Source organism: Haemorhous mexicanus, chromosome 16 (genome assembly GCF_027477595.1).
Source record: "Haemorhous mexicanus isolate bHaeMex1 chromosome 16, bHaeMex1.pri, whole genome shotgun sequence".
NCBI lineage: Eukaryota > Metazoa > Chordata > Aves > Passeriformes > Fringillidae > Haemorhous > Haemorhous mexicanus.
The window spans coordinates 7625199-7646650 of NC_082356.1; the positions used below are offsets into that span (position 1 = coordinate 7625199).

The following is a 21452-nucleotide window of genomic DNA, read 5'->3' on the forward strand; positions in this document are numbered from 1 at the left end:
ATTACTTCAACTTCTTTTTCTAGCTTATAGAAAATCTGGGTTTACAGGAAACTAGAATACTTCCTACAATACAGATGCCTCCATTCTCTGCACATCTGTAACTCAGGCTGATCTACAATACTGATAAATGTTGCAGGTTGTCGTTTCACACAAATTCGACGTTTTTTCCTGGGTTTTTTGCTCACATTGAACTTATCTTAAGGCTTTACTTTTGCTTGCTCCTTAAACTCTGGAAAGATGTGATTAGTTTTATCCCATTTCGGTAAGTAGGCCAACCTCATCATGCTGTTTTTCAATTGAGTTTATTCTGTGTAAAATTACTTTTGCTTTCTTCCAGCTATCTTGCAGACATCTTTTTCTGACTTGCATATCCAATTCTTCTGCACTGTTCACATTTAATGAGTTATCATATCATTTCAGAACAACTGTTCAGCTTTATAAAATATAAACAACATTAATAAATAAAATTTTATCATGTAAACACAACATTTAAGAAGCATTTATTACATTTTTGTATGCTAAGGGACAGCCCCAATAATTTAATGCAAAATTACAATTTTTATAAAACTAAGATTTCTACATAAATGTTAACACACTTGAAATATAAGCTGCTGTTACAAAAGGTGAACTTGCAATTAGAGTTCCTACAAACTGTTTCCACAATGATGCTGTGAAAGAAAAAAAAGCTTTTTCATTGAATTAACTCTGGGTTCTTCACCAGTACGAGTCACTGTTTTTTTAAAAAAACAACTCCACAGTAATGGACACTACAAATCTCCACACCTCAATCTGACACAAACCTCTTTGTTGTGCTTGCAGCACAGAAATGGAGATACAGGTTTGTTTTTTCCTAATTAGCAACTGCACACCCTCCATGCTCTAGAGATTAGAGGACAAGGTCTCTCTGCTTCATGGGAGGGATTGTACAGATAATTTATAAAAAACTGAAACAGGGGGCCCAAAAATACATCCTACTTTAGAAAAAAAAGATCAAGATTTCTTCAGATTGGAAATCAGTGCAGACACAGTGATTTCAGGCTTGATTATCTCCTGGTTTATTCCCTCCCTCTAGTGGTACACCCCCAGGAAGAAAGTATCCCCTGGGTGATAAATGACAATGTTGATCTTTTCCACACAATTTAGAGATGGGAAAGCTTTAAGAATTGGCCCTACATGGAGAGGTTTCACAAATGCATTTTTGCAACACTCTTGGAATTTTTACTTCTTTTTTTTTCTGCCTAAGTCAGTTCTTAAAGACAAATAGGCAACTTTCTGTGCAGAAAACAAACATCTTTTGGAGTATACAGAATTACAAAAAAAGCTGCCACAGAAGTTAAAATCACTTGGGGAATCAGCAGAACACAGAGATGGAAACAATCCCTCTCCTTTTTAAAGCAGTCACAGCAAGCTTACTCATTTGTTTGCAGCTCTGCAGCACAAAAGTAGCAGCTTTGACGAGCTCCTCGTCCTGAGATTCTGTCAATACCTGAACCATGAGTGGCAGACCATTGTTCTGAGGCAGCTCACACTGGTTCTCTTCTAGAACAGGACATGGTAAAGGAAAGGTTTGGTTTCAGCCCCACACACCTTCACCTTACAGTCACTGTAGGGGCCAATACTGGCAACTCTCTGCAAGTTTCTGCAGAAAGAGAGATTTTCATTCCAGACCCGAGCCTGCTGCAGTGACAGCAGGAGAGCTTTACATCCCACAAGATGATTTGACCAGAACTCAGGTTGCTGTAAGAAAACTGAAGGACTGAGACCACTTATTTGATGGAGTTCCAAGCTCATTTAATTGTGGCTCAAAACATTTGAATAATGACTCCTGTTTTTCTTCTCTTTCACGACCTGCTCTTGGAGTAGATATGCAACATTTCTGTGAGGCCTGGGATGCAGAAATATCAAAATCTCAAGGTTTCTATTTAGCAAAATAAAATTAGTAGCTTAAGCCTGGTCTAGCCAATCTGTTCCTCCTCATTTCTTCTGTCATTGGCTGAATTTTTATTGTGCTCTCATTCCCATATGGAATCATATAATGGATAATTGCTAAACATAGTTCTTTCTTCTTTAAACTTAACAAAAAAAAGGAAATAAAAACTTTTACCATTTTTATTTTGACAGTGTTGGCATTTGAAGAAAAACCTTTTTTATGTTGAAATAATTTTTTAATAATTTTTCTTTTCAAAAGACATTTTCCATTAAGTCTTGTTTCACTAGTTCTTAATGAAAAAATGTCTGTTAAAATAAATTTATGACCTCTTGAGCTAATTATTGAACATGTTATTGGCACTCAGAGGATAAAAATCAAACTTTCTGAACACAAGGTCTTTTTCTTGTTTCTCTAAACATACATGAGAAACACCACAAGTACAAATGAATTTCCCTTTCTCTTTGCTTGCACTACCACAAAATACCAACTGAAGTGCTGTATTTGTGCCAGATAAGCTTGGGCAAGCCCTGAGGAACACGACAAAACCATTTTAGAGCCACCAACTGCTTCTGTGTCTTGAAACCAATGCTCTTACATGGCTTTTACAAATATTCCTGGCCTTGTAAGCAGTGGAGAGAAGCTGTATGTGCCAAGGACCATGAAAAGGGTGCTCAAGACAACCCATTTGCTAGGTCTGGATGGTAGTAGCTGTCAAGTCTGGATTAATTATTCCTTGAGACACCTAAGCCCAGCTCTGAATTCTTGCATATTGAGTCTACTTTTCAAAGCTACTAAAGACACTTCCTGCTAACAAGCTTTAAAATTTAAAGATGGAACATTCTAGAAAACTTTTTGTCCAAATACTGACATTGTATTATTTAACTGAACTCTCTCGTGTTCCAGTCTTGATGAAGTGACACCACAGGAGGAGTCAGTGGATGAGAATTTAGGAGAAGCTGACAGACAGGAAAAAGAAAAAGCAAATCTTACCACAAACTTCAGTACAGTGTCCAATTGTTAGAATATTACTGATTTTTTTCTCCTGTGCTCAGTGTCTCATAGGACAGCAGCTTCAGCAGCTCTGACACAGTGGGATACTTTGCCAAGACAAAACTCATGGCAGCTATTGGTTAAAATGATTGGAAGGAAAACAAAGTCGATTGTGAGTGTACAGGAATTATCCAAGGATCAAATGCTGGGTTTGGAGGGAACTGTACAGAGCCCTCAAAGCCTTGGGCCTGCTCAGCCCTGCCCTGCTCCACCTTGAACAGCTCAGATTACCCCACCCCTCCTGTGCTGCTCCCAAAACCAGCCCTGCCCATCCTCCCAGCCTGTGCTCCACGGAGAGGAGGCAGAAGATCTGATGAATGAGGAGGGCTTTGCACTGTGCAGCTTCTGCAGATCCCTGCTGAGTTTCTCCATGTCCTTGATCAGCTCCAGCATGGAGCCAGAGAGAGTTGAATAAGCTTTGACACGCAGAGTATCTGCCATAAAAAGAGCAGGGGGCAAGCCCTTCCTGGCACTGGCAACACCACTGCTAGAGCATCCACGCTGAGGCCCAGTCCTGTCACACCCAACTGAGCTGAAACTACCCTCACAACTAGTGCAGGCTGATGCTTTTCAACTTCTGGGAATTTCCATTTGAAGCTCTTATGGCAGAAGTGTGAGGTACAGCAACCATGGCCACAGCACAGGCTCGTCAGGATCACAGGTTTCTGCAAACCTTCTGTGGAAAACACAAAACCTCATCAGGAGAGCAGTACCCGGCCAGCAAACCAGAGCAGAGTGTGCTGTGCACAAACACCACGTCCGTTCAGCTCCACCTCTAAATGACTAAAGCTTCCTAAAGCTACACAATTTATTATTCAGCCATAGGCATAACTCCAGGATCCAAACTGACTGGTCAAATCCAGGCCCAGAGCTCAGCTTTACTTACCCAGCAAGGGCTGGAGCATCTCAAACTTAATTTTCAGTTGGGTTTAAATTTCACTGCATTCATTTGAGCAACAATGGGACAGTAATCCACCTCAGATGAACTGAATCACTCCCCACTTACACCTCTGAGTTTTAAAAAGCATCGCAACATCCACTGGGATGTGGAGAACTTAACTGCCTTTAAGCATTCATTTCTGCAACTTTTCCAACAGCACAAGACTTTAAAAATAGCATTTTAAAGTTGCCATAGATCAAAAATGTCTTTCCACTCACAGTTGGTAGCAATACAGGCATTCAGAGTCTTTGTTACTACCACTTCAAGTTTCATGCTGGAGTGACACAAACAGGAATCAGGCACAAGCTCAAGGAGAACTTTGGCTAATGTATCCAATCCCCCAATAGGAACAAAAGATTTCTGCACATCTGCTCAGTGGAAAAAAGAAAAAATGTGATTTAAGCAAGAGAGTTTGCAAATTCTTTTAGCATTTCACCAAGTAAGTCCATCAGAGTTTTTCTGTGCATGTGTCAGTCATTACATTTCTTCTACAACAGAAGCTGGAGATACATTAATCTCAAGAAATGCAGTAACTGCATATAAAATAGTTCCAGGAAAACATGACCTTGATATGTGCACACCAATGGCAAACATCATGCCTGAGTTCTACCTAAGTCATTGTTTTCAGCCATGTCACAAGGACTTTTTTTTGGACACACTTTTAATCAGAACAGCTCCCAGCAGTTCTACTGACCCTATCAAATGTAAGCAGGCTGTGGCTATTTGTGGCCTTGAGCACAGCACAGTGTAAGTAAAGATGGTGGAGTACAGTGGTCAGAGTAAAAGTGGGAAGAACAGCAAATGACTTTGTAGAGATTGACAAGAAAGGAAAACCCATTTAGCTCTCGAATTAAACTTCCTTTTATCAAATTCAAAGCTGTGTAAAGGTTGAGCTGCACTTCCGGTTGTTTGCAACTGTGAGACCAAGAAATGAACAGATGGGACGAACTATCCCAGGCTCTGTGCAACTCTCGAGCCACCCTTTGGCATAGGGAAAAACCCCACAGCAAATGTTCTGATTATCTTCTAGAAAAGTAAAAACAAATTACCCCAAATCAAAACGCAATGAAATCAACTTCAGCTGAACAGTAAAAATGAAACCAAAGTGTTACCGATTTGGAGAATATCTCTGAACTTCTTCCACAATTTTCAGAGCAACACGTCCCGTTCTGGGGGTTGTTGACACAGGCACAGAGAGTGCTGCACACTGAGGACCAGAGCTGATAGCAGGGATCAGTGTTTTCAGCTGACAGATTCTTCTCAGACCTGGAGAGAGTTGTTCTGTTAAGGAAATGCAAGCAAGGCCCAGACAGTCAAGGAAACATAGCTGCTAACCAGCCTACTATCTGTCTGTTTGAATTGCAACCCTGTTCACCTGAACAACTGCAGCAGCAGGCTGATGCAGCCTGTGTCTCTGACATGGGTTTGCCCATTTTCTAAAAGAGAACACACACAAGACTCCAGAGACAAATGCAACTGCAGACAAAATCTTAACAGCAAGTTGAATTTACATACATACATTCCCTTTCCTAAGCACATATCCTCCCCACAAGGAAATACAAAATCATATCAACATATTGGTAAATAACCTTTCCATGTCTCTCTCTTTCTAGACACTCTCAGAAACTATGGGTTTGCATTTGCAAACTCTCTTCTTAGAACTAAACCACGTTCTGCTGTTTAAGGAAATCCCAGTGAGCAATGACCTACTTCGACAATTCAGGTTCGGTTACATGCAAACATTCATCTTTATAAATTCACTTCACCACAACATTGCTTATTGCATGTTCCAAAGTTTGGACTGCAGATTGGCAAATAGAAAAGGAGAGTTATCATAACACAGAAAAAAAAAACCAACTTACCATTATTTGACACCAGTACTAAGATGACAGAAACAGACATTCTTTTCAAGTTCACATCAGAATCCTTTTTAATTCAAAATAAAATGAGTTCTTCAAGCAACTCAGAAGTACACAAGACAGTGTACTTGTCAACAGTGTCTGTTGACAAGACACTGAAAACAAAAAGTGAAAACCTCAAGTAAGCTACTCATCATCCTAAATTATTAAGTTTCAATTGTGGCCAGTATGTGGGGAGCAGAGACAGGGCAGGACTATGAAGTGCCTGAGGGCTTCCCCCTGCAGTGAGTTCTACACCAAGCAGGACCCTGGCAAGCTCTGGAACAATCCAGGAGTCACTGAACACTTGCTGCTGAGGGAGAGGGGGAGTGCAGCTGTCTGGTAACTTAAAGACACCCTGTGTGCACAAGTCAGCAAGGCACAGATCAAATCTGGGGATGGACAGGGCAACGGGGGCACCTTCCCTGCCCTTGCTCCAACTGACAATCTTGTAGTCTCATTTTGTGAGACCAAAAGAAAATGGAGACAAAGCAGGAGCACAAGTAATGACAGGGGGCCATAGCACACTCAGAAATACAAACAGTGTTATTTTTATTGCCATTACTCTCTAGAATAATCCCCAATGTAAATAAAGCTGCTTCCTTTACGATGCAATGAGCACTCGACTTGGCAAGGTCATTTCTAAACATCAAACCACCAATTCCTCCAAAGTATTCGCTTGCTTCACCTACAAGAGGAAAAACTTTTGCTTCTGTTTCTCTGCAAAATGATAGGCTTCTAAGATTTTCCAACATCTCAAGCCTTATGTCCTTTAGACATTTTTACAGTGCCCACCAGTTCCTTGGCATATATGGGGAACATAAATGCCTGCATTGTTTCTAAGGAAAAGCCTTTCTTACTGTTTTGTTGGCAAATGGAATAGACAGTGACCACAGCCTCCTGCTGAGACAGAGGGCAGTCCAACTGAGATTTAAGGAATTCCAGCAGTAAGTTCAGGTCTGTTTTCATATCTAGGAGTAAACACAAATAACTTCATTAAAATTGTTATCTTTTCTCTCCAAAATGCAGTATGTAGGTGTGTTTTAAAAAAGGGGGGGGAAGTGAGCCAAAATGGAGCTACATCACTTCTATTCAGCCACAAACAACACACCTAGAAATATTTCTGTCCATCCTTTGTTATTTGAGCATGAGTTCCTGTCAGAGTAACAGCCTCCTTTTAATATTTCTGGCCTTTCGTTACTAGTAACTCTTAGTAAGTCTGATGTAAACTACTAAATGTTAAACTCACAGTTGCAAGGTGCATTAAGTGTAAATAATACAGAGCCATTAAAGTATTCAGAGTGCAAATAAAATTCAGGGTGCAGTTGAAAATCTGTGTAGTAGTAAGGAAAGAGTCCAAGAGCACAAGGCTGCTCCGTGGTACTGAGGTACAGGAGACATAAACCATGCAGCACAGCAGCAGAGCCCTCAGTCAGGTGGGTGGAGACAGAACACAAAATATTCTCTGGGCACCTACACACAACCCTGGGTGGGAAAACAGACTTGGAAAATCTGCTTCTTAGACTTTGGGGTTATCATTAAAAGACTTAGTTGATAATTATTTCTAACAGTGACAGAAGGTATTGTTAACAGTAAACCCTTACAAGGTTTGAGGGTTCTTAAAGAAGTTAAAATACAATAAAAATGTGGATAAATATTAGCAAATTAAAAACAAAAAATGTGACTTCGTAATGGTGTGTTTTACTATGTGTGCAGGTTTGACATTGGATTTACCCTTTGCATAGCCAATACAGTATCCAAAATGTGGAAATTAGGAAAAAGCATGTTCTCCCAACTGCTCACCACCCCACAACAGGCCTAGCACAGTCTACTAAAACTTTGTAAAATTGATGCAGATTATAATGACAAATTATATTAGGTATCTTACCACACTGATTTATCTGCACCTTTTGAGTGTTAATTTTTTTTAAATCTCTGTTCTTGTTCTACAGCAACAAGGAAAAAGTTTTTTCAGTTCTGTTCAGATTAGCAGTGTTTATAATATATGCAGTAGAAATGACATCATTTTTCTAAAATGCACTTTTCCCAGTTTTCTGCTTTTACTTTGTCATCTCACACACACACAGTTGAATGTATTGTTGTATGGCAGAGTTTTCCTTTGGAAATACAGTCTTTTATGACAGCCCTGCATTTGTAACTAACAGGTGATCATCTTTTGAGAGTGGACATTCTGCAGAAATCAGGTCATTCCATGTTACCCCTGAGGGGCACTGTCAGTAAAGAACATCCCCTGCTCTGTGTCACTGATCACAACAAAGCTGATCCAACTTTCCTTACAAGAGTGGCCGACTTTGCCATCAGCCAACAACTGGCACTAAGACCAAGTCATGTTACTTAGGGGGTGAACACTCTAAAACACTCGGCCTCCTGCTGCTCAAGGAGCCACCAAACCATCAGCATTGTTCTGGCAGCACTGATCAAACCAAGGGCAGTGAGCACAGAGACATGTTCCTTACAGTGAGAACCCACTGAAATTCCCCAAAGACATTGCCACATTCCATGAACCATGCAACCCCCCAAACCCCACAGCATTGCTTCTTCACAAACCCCACGGGGCAGCCTCTGAGAGCAGAGCAGCAGAGTGACATTCAGCTTTGGAGGCACAAAGATGCTCCCTCAAACACGCCCCAAGTCCCAAACAGAGAAGGTTGATGCAAGCATCACAGTAACCTCTTACAATTTCTCCAAAAATGACTTGGCTCCAGGTAGAAACTTGAAATCAGTGGCAAATGCAGCTTAAGAATGGATTCATTTTCTTTCTCCAAGTGGAGCAAAGGCTCAAAGCAGAAGCACTGTCATCCTAATGAAGACAGCCAGCCCTGCTTTCTCTTGGGAGTTACTGACTGCCCCCATTCCTTTGCTGCTTCCCTTACACAGCGAGAATTGAGAGTGGTCATCTCCCTGCAGCCTTTCAGAAGTGATAACAGACATGGATTTCATTTTCCTGCAAATCCAACCCTGCCACAACAAGGAAAAGCTTGCCAGCCTTCCTCACCTCTTTTTGTCCTACTGCCACCACCCTGCCAGCCTAAGAAAAAACACAACCCACCCAAACAAAAGGAAGCCTGTAAAAATGAGTTCGCTCTGGAGCTAATTGCTTTTCAGAAGAGTTTCATTTAATACATGTTTATATAATTATGCAATATAAGAAGCACAAGGGGTTTAAAACTGGATGTATACAAGGATGTATATTTTGACCTTTCCCTGCATCTTTTTGACTTTTGCAACCTACAAGAGGCATGGAAAATAGCATTGATAAGCCAGCATACATTATAATTAGATGCAAATAGCTCACCTCGGTTGTTGCATCAGAGAGCAAGGTGGAAAGACAAACAACTAGATTTGCTTCAACAAACAGCTGGCAAATGTTGCATCTAAAACTCTTCTCCATCAGTTATAGAAAATAATCCAGTAACATCATTTCAAACCTCAGAAACCACTCCTGGAGAAGTGCAGATCTGTCAATGTGTGTGCTCAGCAGCACCAGAGCACATGGCTGGCACGGTCAGTAGACCAGCCAGCCTGGGCAGGACTTATCCTTCGAAACCCAGGGAGCAAAGGCCAGAGGGGAGAAGTGCGGGTTGTTGGCGCCCTGTGAAAACCAAACCCCACAGCAGCAGCTGAGGCCGTGAGGACGCTGCGCTGTGGAACAGGACTTGGGGCTGTCCTGGCCTATTTCAGCTCCCTCGCACCCTCCTCCCTCAGATGGGCCATGTGTGATTTACAGCTCCTTATCAGAGCTCCACTCTGAAGCCTTAGCAAGCACCCCAGATCAGCCCAAATATAAAAGGGAAAGAACACATACATATTTAAAGTAAGGGCGGGGGGGAGGGATAGTTGGAAGGCAACAGTTTAAAGAGAAACAGCAGCTGCATTCTTCTGTGTGAAGGCTGGGGAGTCCCGAGGGGGAAAATGGGGCACGGCTCGGGTACCTGTGATCCAGTGGCGCGGGTGGCTCCGGGCAGACCCCGAGGCGAGGCGGGTGCCCGCTGCCGAGCGCTGTCCGGCTGAGGGGTGGGAACTGCGGGCTGAGGGGTGGGATCTGCGGGCTGAGGGGTGGGATCTGCGGGCTGAGGGGTGGGAACTGCGGGCTGAGGGGTGGGATCTGCGGGCTGAAGGACAGCGGAGGCCCCGCCGGGCTGATCTGGGATCTCGCGGAGCTGAGGGCAGAGCCCGGCCCGGCCCCTCAGGAGATGCCGCAGCCGCAGCGCCGCCCCAGCGCGGCCGCCCTCAGCCCTCAGACTCGGGACAGCCCTGAGCCTTCCCCTCGGCCAGGCGGGAAGCGCTTGGAATTGTAGAACCGAAAGGGGTGAAAGAGATCTTGAAGAGCATCAGTTCAGCGTTAGCCCAGCACTGACACTGCAAACCCTAAACCACTGAACCATTTGCCAGTGTCAGATCCAGAGGCCTCTTTAACACCTCCAGGAATGGCAAGTGCACCACCTCTCTGGCCAACATATTCCCAGGCCTGAACACCTGAGCAGTGGAATTTTTTTTCTAAAGTCTAACCTGAATTTCCTCTCAACGTGAGGCCACTTCCTCTGGCTCTCAGTGCAGGCCCAGCAGAAGAGAGCAGCCCCCCCTCAGTGCACGCTCCTGTCAGGGAGTTGGAGAGAGCGGTGAGGTCCCTCCTGAGCCTCTTCTCCAGACTGAACAAACCCAGCTCCCTCAGCTACTCCTCATGGGACATGTTTTCTAGAGCCTTTGTGAGCCTTGCTGCCCTTCTCTGGACACACTCAGCCCCTCAATGTCCTTTTTCCCAAGGGGCCCAGAGCTGACACAGCCCTCGAGCTGTGGCCTCAGCAGTGCCCAGCACAGAGGGGCAGGCACTGCCCTGGTCCCGCTGCCCACACTGCTGCTGATCCAGGCCAGGTGCCATTGGCCTCTTGCCCCCTTGGGCACACTCTGGCTCACACTGAGGCGGCTGGTGACCTGCAGGATGTGGCACTTGGCCTTGCGGAACCTCAATGGCCTTGTCCTTGGCTCATTGATCCAGTCTGTCCAAGTCTCACTGCAGAGCCTTCCCGTCCTCCAGCAGATCCACACTCCCACCCAACTGGGCATCTGCAAATTTACTGAGGGTGCTCTCAATCTCCATCTCCAGATCATCAATAAAAAAGTTAACCAGGCAATAAAGAAGTTAACCAGGACCAGCCCCAAAACTGAGCCCTGGAAAGCACATTTCAATGCAGCTCACTTTGCATACTCTGCAGTTGGAGGCTGCAATGCCCCCACAACAGAAAGAGCTGCCATCCCTTGGCATTGGCCACACACACAGGTGCAGGAAAAAAGCCTTTTACTCGGTGAATATGGCTGACAGAACTGAGCTTTCAGGCACACAGTCCCTTTCCCTAATGCCCCTGAACTCAAGAGAAGGTATTTCACCTTCCAGCTCTTTGCACCATTGCATCCTCAGACCATCAGAGCTCCACCAGCCTCTCTCATCCTTTTGCGCCTTCTCCCCACTCAAGCTGAGGAGCAGCTTTGATAAGAAAAAATGCAGTTCTGCTGCCAAGGAGGTGAGCCAATTTGCAAATGCAACTTACCCTACCAAAAACAGCTACTGCCTTTTTCTTTCAGAGGTGAGCCATCAGAAGTAATGAAATTGTGTTGCATTTTAAACCAAAGTGGAAAAGAAACGAAAGCACTCACAGAGGATTTGGCAGAGCCAAGAGATGCCAATGTGGCTTATCCTGTTGGCTGCTCAGTTATTGCAGCCCTTTGCTACTTTACCATTTGTCTTGTTTGGAGATTGTGCTCAGATAATTCAGTGATGGGTACAAGAGAAATTTAAAAAATCATAGCTGATTGCAAAATAATACAGCCTAGGAAAATTTTAATAGATGGTGAAGTATTTACATCAGAGTGATGACAGTTACCACACACAGAACAAAAGAAGCGCTTTTAATAAAACTTTAATTACATCCTTGTTCCTCAAGCCCTACTATCCATTTGTTTGGCTGATGTAGTATTATGTAAAAATCCTGTTCAATATCTTGTATTGTTTATACTTTCCAACACTTCTGATGTGTTTTCTAAAAGCTGTTAGTATTTTTTATTTTGAAAAAAAAAATCTATTATTTTGGTAGCAACATTGCAGTTCTGTGTTTCCTTTTGGTACTCAGCTGAAAAAAATAAAGAAAAAAAAAAGAGCAGAAAAAATTGCAGAGGGGGAAAGTAGATCACAAGGAGCAAAGTTACAGGAGATGAGTACATGACTACTGCCACTGCTTAAGAGCATCTCTCACAAAAAGCAGACTGGCTACACTGTCCCAACTCCATAATTTCAACTCTCCATGATTTGTTTCTTACTTTGCAAAGCTGATCTGAGCCATTTTTGCCTATTATGAATAACAACTAGTAATACACACTTACAGTTCTCTTGTATTACTGCAACAGCACTAGGTTCCCTTAGAATTTTTTAGGGCAATTGCAGTGCTGTCTCTAAATTTAAACCGGTTCAAGATATTATTTGTAGCTTATTCTTGAAGGTAATTTGTAGCAAAAGTAAAAAAAATTATTGCAGATGGTCAGTGACTGGACTGTTATGTGTATGGGATGCACAGGATGATTTAAGTGCTGCTTCATTCTGTGTGACTCCAGGCTTTGAAAAGAGTAATCCCACTTGGCATTTGGACTCCATTTGGTCTCAGGAATTATGGATCCAGAGTAACTTGTTAGAAGCTTGTGAAAAAATGTCTCTGAAGTTTACAACAGAGCTGAAGTGTACAGAAGGATGAGAATTCAATGAATAATTCAATGAATACTAAGAATAAGTTTGAAAAGCATATCCAGTTATCCTGCTGGCTATGTCCAGTGGCTGTCCCCTGCTACAGTACAGTGCACAATGTCACCAGGAAAATTGTGAATGTCATCTTTAGACCAATCTATTCACACATTTTATTTTTGATCAGAGTTACTTTCTACAAATTACCAAGCTGTTTTGCCTTTTTGAGGCTCTTGGTTTTTTTCGTGTGAAGTATTCACATGTATAATACAGGTGGCTCCTGTGTCTTGGTTTGGAAAGACAGGTGTTTGCTAAGGAAGGCAGGAGCCTTTCTTGAAATGGAAAAATGGAAACCCCTTCCTTCTCAATTGCTAAAAATTTGAAATTAAAGGGGGCTCTCAGGTAACAACATGGGGGCAGGAATAACAGTTCTTTATCAGGGAAGTGTCGGCGATGGAGAGAGACGGGGAGACTGACTCGGGGATCAGAATCCGATTTTATTGTGGGATAAAAGCACTTATATACTATTTTAGGGAGACTAGTAATGTGCACTACAATGATTAGGTTAAAATCATACACAAATTTATATATGAAACAACATCCCTTGCTTGCAGTTGTGGAAGGGGAGCCGGCTGCTGGCCTTGCTGACAGCTTCTGCCAGCCAGACTGGCACGGGCTGAGGCAGGGGCAGCCAGCCTGACAAAAGCATCCATCCGTGTGGATGGGGGGTGCGTTTACGGGAGGAAAGGTGGGGATTTTCCCCACCCTTGGGCAGGTTTAATTCTTTCATTGAGTGGTCAGACCCTCCTCAGGCCTGTGGAATGGTGACAGGCTTTGTGCTTTTTCTTGTTTCCAGGTCTTGTTTTGAATTGACTTCCATGCAATTGTTCTCTCTTTTTCCCAGGAGGATTACACCTGGTGCCCAGACTGGAGGGGGAAGCGCCTGCAGCGTCTGTGGAGCACGTCCAGTGCCAGCACTACCCCAGGGGTCACGGTCTGCAGGGACAGCCCCTTCCAGAAGGACGAGGACCTGGTGCAGGATCGGCTCCTCTCCTGGCAGCAGCTCTCCAGAGGTGGGCACCCAGCTCCACAGCTCGGCTGGCAGAAGGGCTCTGGGCAGGCGGCAGCGGGCACACGGGCATCCCGCTCTTGCAGCTGCTGAGGAGTTGCTGTGCCGTGATTAGGCGGAGGAGGTGGAACGTGGCCTGCCATGCTGCCCTTCTCTAAAAACAGAGACTAGGACTGGAGGTTTGGGCTCTGAGCACAGCCAGCAGCCTGGCCCGGGCACAGGCCATGGCAGGACAGGGGGACAGGAGCCTGCTGCGACTGACCGTGGCTCTCTGGTTTCTCTCCTCAGGCTGCCAGCACCCCATGCCATGGGAACGGCACCGCTCGGCCTGCCAGGCTCAGGGGGCTGGAGGGCAGCCCATGTTCATTTGCTGTCAAAGATAAATTATTTTGGGTTTTTTTTTTGTTACCGTCGTCATCGGAGCATTTCTTTCATCCTTTTCCAAGCTTTTGGCCTGTTGTGATAAATGGATATGATTTGTGCTAACAAAATCTGGTGGTTTATACCAGCTGGACTCTATTGTGGTCTATACCATGTTTTATTTCCTGCATAGGTAAAATACCATGTATCAAATTTGATCAAAAAGAGAAATGAGGGAGTGTGAAAACCTGGATTTGTGGGATGTAGAAGATACCAAAATTCAGTCTTTAATAAAAAGCATGAATTAATATTATCCAAAGAGAAGATGGGGGAAATTGTGATAAATGGATGTGGTTTGTGCTAACAAAATTGTAATTATATCAATATTTTGGGAAGAAAATTGGAAAGGTATATGTGATTCATAGTATGAAGCAGATGGGTTTCTTTGTAGATGATACATGTGGGAAACAGGATACAGGAGATTGGAATTGGCCTTGATGAACAAAAGTTAGGAAGACTCCCAAGTCAGAATTGGCATCAAGACGAAGTTAAGACAACTCCCAGGACAGGATCGGCCATGACATAAATAACATTGGGATAATTCCAGACAGGGAGCATAAAAGAGTGTTCTTTTCTATAAAATAAAAAGGCTTAATTGGAGCATAGTGCTTACTTACATAACCCAGGACTTGGGGCACATGCACAGCCTGCCAGGTTATTCAGAGGACAGTGAGGAAGACTGTTGGCCTTCCTCAGAGGAGAGCCCCAGAGAGCCAGAAGCCCCCTTAGCCACAGTGGGAGCATGCGCTGTGAGTGTGGTGATGTTGATTTCAAGAATCAGAAACAGAAGGAGATTTACAGGAAAATATTGATGAATATGTATTAGCCCACAGTACATAAGTTGTGTTTGGATCCTTTTGCCTTTTGCACGTGAGGCAGGGTGGGAAGCCCTCTCCGTACCCTGAGCAGTTTTGGTTATGCTTTATCCAAACCACTGCCAAATTTCTTTTTGTAACTACTGGATTCTATTTGATTGTATTGTTTTATCTCAGTTAAAACTGCTGCTAAATTTTAAGTTTGTGGTTTATTGAATTAGACATATGGGACCCCATATATAACATGAAGAATATGACTTAATAGTTTACAAAACCAAAATGAATATCATTCAGCTAAATTAACAAGGAATAGGAAAGCATTTGAGACTTAATCACAAAGGATAAAATAACAGAAATGATGATACTTGATTAAATGAATACATTTTAACCTAATGAGTTAATAGCTCAGTCTCCTCTGGCTTTTGATCTCCTCCTCAGAAGGGGAGCAGTTCTTTGATCTCCTCTTCACGAGGGGCACAGTCTTTAGGGTTTGGTCTCGGCTGATGATGACTGCCAAAAAGCCCCCTTAAATCCCCCCCAAAACCCCTAAACCCCCCCCACCAAACCTCCCCCCAACCCCCTCAGGATGAATTTTTCATTCATTTCAGGTAATTTTGGATGGATTTGGGGGATTTTGGTACTTTGTGGATGCTGAAGTGGGCATAGGATTCAAATCCACTCTAAATGCCCCCCTAAAATCCCTCCAAATCTACCCCAAACCCCCTCAGGATGGATTTGGAGGTAATTTTGGGTGAATTTCAGGTAATTTTGGGTCAATTCTGGGTGGATTTGGGGTGGTTTTGGTACCTCCTGGACACAAAATTTGGTGTAGGATTCAAACCCAGACAAAATCCCCCTAAATCTCAAAACCCCACAAATTTTCCCCCCAACCGCCTGGTTGTTGGGTCTACTTTTTGTGGATTTTGGGTTAATTTGGAGGAAATTTTGGGTGGTTTTAGTACCTTGTGCATGCCCAAGCGGGTGAAGGATTCAAACCCAGCCAAAATCTTCTCAAATCCCCTCAAAACTCCCCTCAAATTTCCCCCAGAGCCCCTCAGGATGGGTTCTGAGGTAATTTTGGGTGGATTTGGGGTAATTTTGGTTCCTTTTGTGAAGTGGCGAGGGCCCCGGGTGCAGGGCTTGGAGCGGGGCTGAGCAGCAGGGCAGGAAGGGGGGGAAGGAGGGAGGTGTGAACCCCCCCTGAGGATCCCCTGATGGGGACACCCCTAAAAAGTTCTGTGCCAGGATTGAGAAACAAACGGGACCTTTGGTTTTTTCAGTCTTCAGGCTGTTGTTCATTTTTCTCTTACCAAAAGTTCAGCACACCGTCTGCACACCAGACTTAGCATACAAAGAGAAGGCACCAAAAGTCATAGGACACACAGGTTCAAGGTCTTTTAAAATCATTTTGCCTAATTAACTCTTAGAACGCATTTTATTTCTACCTTTCTACCAGTAACTAATTCTTTGTCTGCCACTCAGCATCTGCATTGCAGCTCTTTCCAACCAATCACCCTGTGCTCCCAACACAACAGAAAATGGAGGAGATGAAGAACGAGAAGGAGATCAGGCAACGCCCAAAATCCTCTGTCTTGTCTTCTATCCACCCTCATACTAAACACCCAAAGCTCTCAGTTTTTCACCCTGTGATAAACTACACTAATCTCTATTTCACACACTCGTAGATTCCAATTCATCCCAAAGTCTTGGAAGCTTTCTCCATGGACAAAAGTTAAAAGCAGTGATCTCTTGGGGATCAGGACTTCTCAGGACAGGCAGGGAGACATTCCCTGTGCCCTGGGTTCCAACAGCAGGGGGGAAGGGGAGGTTGGGGACAGGAAAAGAAGGACTTGGGCAAGAAAAAAGGGGAACCTTAAACAGCGTGGTAAGCGCCATTTCTAGAGGGAGGGCCCGGGACGGCGCGGCCGTCACCTTCCCGGGTAGGTGTGGATACACAATCCAGGTCAGATTTCCCATGGATCCGTCTGGGAAACATTAGGGAGCTGGAGATGAAGAATCCTGAACAACCTCGCAGGTGGTGTTTGTGACAATTGTTTTCCTCATGGATTGTTTACCCCAAGGGGTTTTCTTAATTAGCCAATCATGTGAAATGTAAAATAACCAATCAGGTCCACCGAAATCAGGACTGAGTATAAAAAAATCCGTCTCCTAATAAAGATGATTTTTGGCTTTCTGAAGATGCATGGAGTGTGTCACTCATTTATCCGTGTCATTTCTGACTCAGCAGTGACAGGCAGGGAAGGGGAACATGGAAAGATGGGGGGGAGGAGGACACAGAATGGAGAGAGGACAGCAGCGCTCCCGTGTCACCTCTGGATGGATTCTGTCCCTTGTTCTGCCCTCAGGAAAAGAGAGACAGGGTGGCACAGAGTGTTGGGAAGGATGAAAGTTTGACAAGAAACTTTAACAGATATGTGTGCATGACAGAAAGATTTTTGAATGCAGAATCTGAAGAAGGAATAGAAATGAAAGCAAGTTTTGATATAGAAGAAAAGAAGTGCTGGGCCAGTCTTACTGGGTAACTAAGGCAAAGGGTGTGCTACTTACAAGGGGTTTTTATGGCTTAGAGCAAAGGATAAACCCACCTCAAACAAGTAGATGTTTTTACCAAGCAAAAAGATTCCATAGGTAAACAAGACTGTCAATATTGCAAATAGAAAAAAGGTCTCAGAATTTTCCATTGCAAGAAAACTGAAAAACAACTTCTAGCTTAAACTGTAAGGTACTAACTTTTAGTGACTGGAGAATAGTAATATGAATATGGTAATTACAGGAGTTATGATAGGCTATAGATAAAAGTAAAGGTAATGATTGGTTCTACTGTATTAAGATGCTCAGCAAAGCAGAGTATATAATGCACTATAACCAAAGCTAAAGGGTCCCCAGGCTTGTCTGCAGCTGGAGCTGACAGCTGGAGGCACAGGCTCTGTCACCAGACCCTGGACTGCTGTAACATCTTGGATACAATAAACTGCATTTTGGAGAGCTGCCTGGAGCCCCTCATCTCTCATTCAGGCTCTTACAGGAAAGGGACATGGGGTGATGGAGAGATGGCAGCAATCCCGTGCCATGCTGGCAGTTTTCACTCCTTGCTGCACACTTGGGAACAAAAGGTTAAGGAAAGATATGGGCAATGTTATGGATACATCTTCTAATAGTGGCTTTTAGCAAATATTAAAATGGATTTTATATCTGTGATGTTAAAGCAACTTTGTTGTAAAGATACAGCTTTTATTTCTGTTGTTAATTAAGCTTCATGAAATAGCTGCTTGTGTTAAAATTCCTGCTGGGATGGGATAACATCCAATGCACACAGGATGAGGACACATGCACAGATCTGCCAACTATCAGCACTCCCTGTCTGAAGCCAGAGTGACCAAGGCCCAAAAACTGGAGGTGATAAAGAGAAGGAGCCAAAACCACAGCCAAGAAACACACATGCTCTGAAAAGGCAGACCCAAGGAGGGGCCATGTAAAATCATTCCTGGAATATGTGAAGTAGTTTATGGATATGCATGAGGGTCTATGAATATGCAACAGGCTGGTGTAAGGGAAAAGGCATTTCAAGGGGATCCCCGAAGGGAACAGGGTGCTCCTGGCTGAGTGCCAAGATGCACCCAGCCATAATAACCATTGCTCCATGGTCCTGGTCTCCCACTGTCCTTTATTAAACTTTTTACATTTTCACAGGAGAGTGAACATGGTTTTCACATTTAGGAATGGTTTCAGTTTTTTCATTTTTTTAAAGGAGGGAGTTTTGAAGAGCTACAAGTGGCTAATCTGCCTGCAACAAGGACCATTCCACGGGCTCTTGTCACCTTTCCTGACACGACTGTTGCAGCTCATGGAGGGTGAAGCCCTGGAGGCTCCTTAGGGGTGGTTATGGACGATTGCAGGCAGCGCCTCGATGCCCTGGATCAGGGGTGCCCCCTCCTGGGAACCCCCACGTTTTCCAGTTTCTGTGAAGCTGCCTGTGAAAAACATGTTCACTCTCCTGAGGATTGCTTGTGGAAGAGCTAAATTGCCCAATGCACAGAAGATAACTGCCCCACCTCTGACAGATGGCAAACACAACACACACTTATCTTGCAATCCAGGACATGTCCTCACTGGCTGCCCCCATTCTCCAGAGTTCATGGTGTCCAGGGAGGCTGCAGCTGCCGGTGCTGGGAACAAACGAGACGGGTCCTGGTTTCAGAGAGCTCCAGAATTCATTTCTGACCCCAAAAAACAGGGCAAAGGCAGGGCCATGGGGTTTTTATAGGGTACGCCAGGGGTGGAGTTTGGGTTTGGGCGAGGGGAGGAGTTGTTAGCAACACAAGAAGGATGAGATCAAATTCCTGCCTTTTAGCAACAGGGACACTCCACACAGAATGTGTCCCCAAATCCTAAATTCCTCCTCAAACACCTGAGAAATGGTGGGACTTTAGATATCTTTGATCAATTTCATTTATTTAACCATGTTTATGGTGGTTTTAAGGGATGAAGATGAATCAGAAGAAAATTAAGGCCAAAGAAACAGGAGAAGCAGCCAGGTGTGTTCCCAACATGGATCACAGGGAATGTGGGTGACCAGGGCTGTGCCCAAAGGGGCTCCTCCAGTGGGGGATGGAGCTGGAGCAGCACACGAAGCTCTTCCCGCACTCGGGGCACTCGCAGGGCTTCCCTTACCGGTGCCTCTGTTGGTGTTGGGTCAAGTTAGAGCTCCAGCTGAAGCTCTTCCCACACTGGGGACACTCGTAGGGCCTCTCCCCAGTGTGGATGCGCCGGTGGGTGATGAGGGTGGAGTTGTGCTTGAATCCTTTCCCACAGTAAGGGCACTGGAAGGGCCTCTCCTCTCTGTGAATCTGATAGTGCTGGAGAAGAAGGGAGTTGCTCTGAAATCTCTTCCCACACTTAGAACACTCGTAGGGCCTCTCCCCAGTGTGGATCTTTTGGTGGATGACCAGGTTGGAATGCTGGCTGAAGCTCTTCCCACACTCCCGACACTCGTAGGGCCTCTCCCCGGTGTGGGTTCTCCGGTGACTGATCAGGTTGGAGCTGTGCCTGAAGCTCTTCCCACATTCCTCACACTCGTGGGGCCTCTCCCCAGTGTGGATGCGTCGGTGCGTGACAAGATGGGCATTCTGCCTGAAGCCCTGCCCGCAGTCGGGGCAGCGGAAGGGCCTCTCCTCTGTGTGAGTGCGCTGGTGCTTGAGGAGATTGGAGCTGGTCTGAAACCTCTTCCTGCACTGATCACACTCGTAGGGCCGTTCCCCAGTGTGGGTCCTCTGGTGCCTGATCAGCTCAGAGTTCGACCTGAAGATCTTCCCACACTCCTCACACGTGTGGGGCTTCTCCCCATCATGGAGCTGCTCATGGAGCACCAGCTCTGAGCTCTGGCTCCATCTCCGGCCGCCTTCCCGGCCCAGGCTGGCTCTTTCCCCCTCAGATCCCCGCCATCTGCGTTTGCAGCCCCTCCTCGTGCAGGATCTCCGGGGCTTTTCCTCCCCATTGGATTCCTGTGCTGTGGAGCTGCTCAAAACGGCCTCTTCCACCAGGTTCTGCCGTGGGGATTTGTCCTCCCTGCTCTCCATGCTCAGCTCCTGCTCTGGAGGAGGAGGGACAAAAACAGGATGGGATTTGCCTCCGTGCCACAGGCAAGGGGAAGGAGATCCCCCCAGGGCTGTCCTGCAGCCGGGGGCCGCGCTGGGCTGGGAAATGGAGCAGGAGAGAGGGGGAAAGGGGCACTGACTTCCTCCTCACCTGCCTCAGTGTCCTGGGGCACCTTCCTCTTCCTCACTGCCTCCCAGGGGCTGCAATGGGAAATCCTGGTTTGGGTAAAACAATGGATGACCACGTGGATTTTGAAGGTCCCTTTGCCCAAGTCCATCTCTACAAGTCACAGGCCACCTGGGCTCCATAAAAACCTCCCAAACACCAAAATTCAGCCCTGAAAAAGCCTCCAAAGAGTTCCCTGTCCCTGGTCCCTCTGGTGTTCGGGGTTCCCCCCTGTCCCAGCTGCCGGGGGTCACACTTGGATTGGAGGTCCCCCTTCTCCTCACTGCCCATCCTGCCCAGGCTGCTGGCAGTCCCAGCAATCCCAAAAGCTCCCCCCTCTTTGCCCTCCCCATTTAGGGATGCCGGGGCTGTTTAGGCTCCCGGGCTCCCTTCTCCCCTCATTCCCTGCTCTGGGCTGCAGGGGCTCCAAGGAGTCCCCCCTGCCCCTCTCCAGCTCTTGAGGGTCCCGCCAATGGCAGCGCTCCCCCCTCTCTGGGCTCCCCACTTTGGGCTCCTGGGGGACACAGGGCTCTGCTCCTCCAGGCTGCCTCTGCCGGCAGCCACCAACGGCACCCCCCGATGTCCCCCCAAGGGGCCTTTTCCACTAAGCCTTGGACTTCTTCATTCTCCAAACATCTCCCCAAAAAACCCCACCCAGGGATCCCCCCGGGATATCTGGACCGAGCTCCCGCTCTCCGCCCACCTGCGCGATGGGGGGCGGTTGATGATCCCACAGGTGGGGGCTGCAAATCCAGGCAGGGCTCGAGCACATGGTTCCGTCTGCCCAGCCTTGATCCGCCT

The 21452-nt window shown here is 45.6% G+C and overlaps 1 protein-coding gene and 1 pseudogene across 1 annotated transcript; both read right to left on the reverse strand.

The window, feature by feature from the left end:
* Positions 1-980: 980 nt before the first annotated feature.
* On the reverse strand, positions 981-16847 carry LOC132334633 (telomere repeats-binding bouquet formation protein 1-like; annotated as a pseudogene).
* Positions 16848-19322: 2475 nt separating this feature from the next.
* On the reverse strand, positions 19323-20478 carry LOC132334778 (zinc finger protein 239-like). The gene has a single exon (XM_059860892.1). The coding sequence runs from the start codon at positions 20465-20467 to the stop codon at positions 19559-19561; it is 909 nt and encodes a 302-aa protein (XP_059716875.1). The 5' UTR covers positions 20468-20478; the 3' UTR covers positions 19323-19558.
* Between the last annotated feature and the right edge of the window lie 974 nt (positions 20479-21452).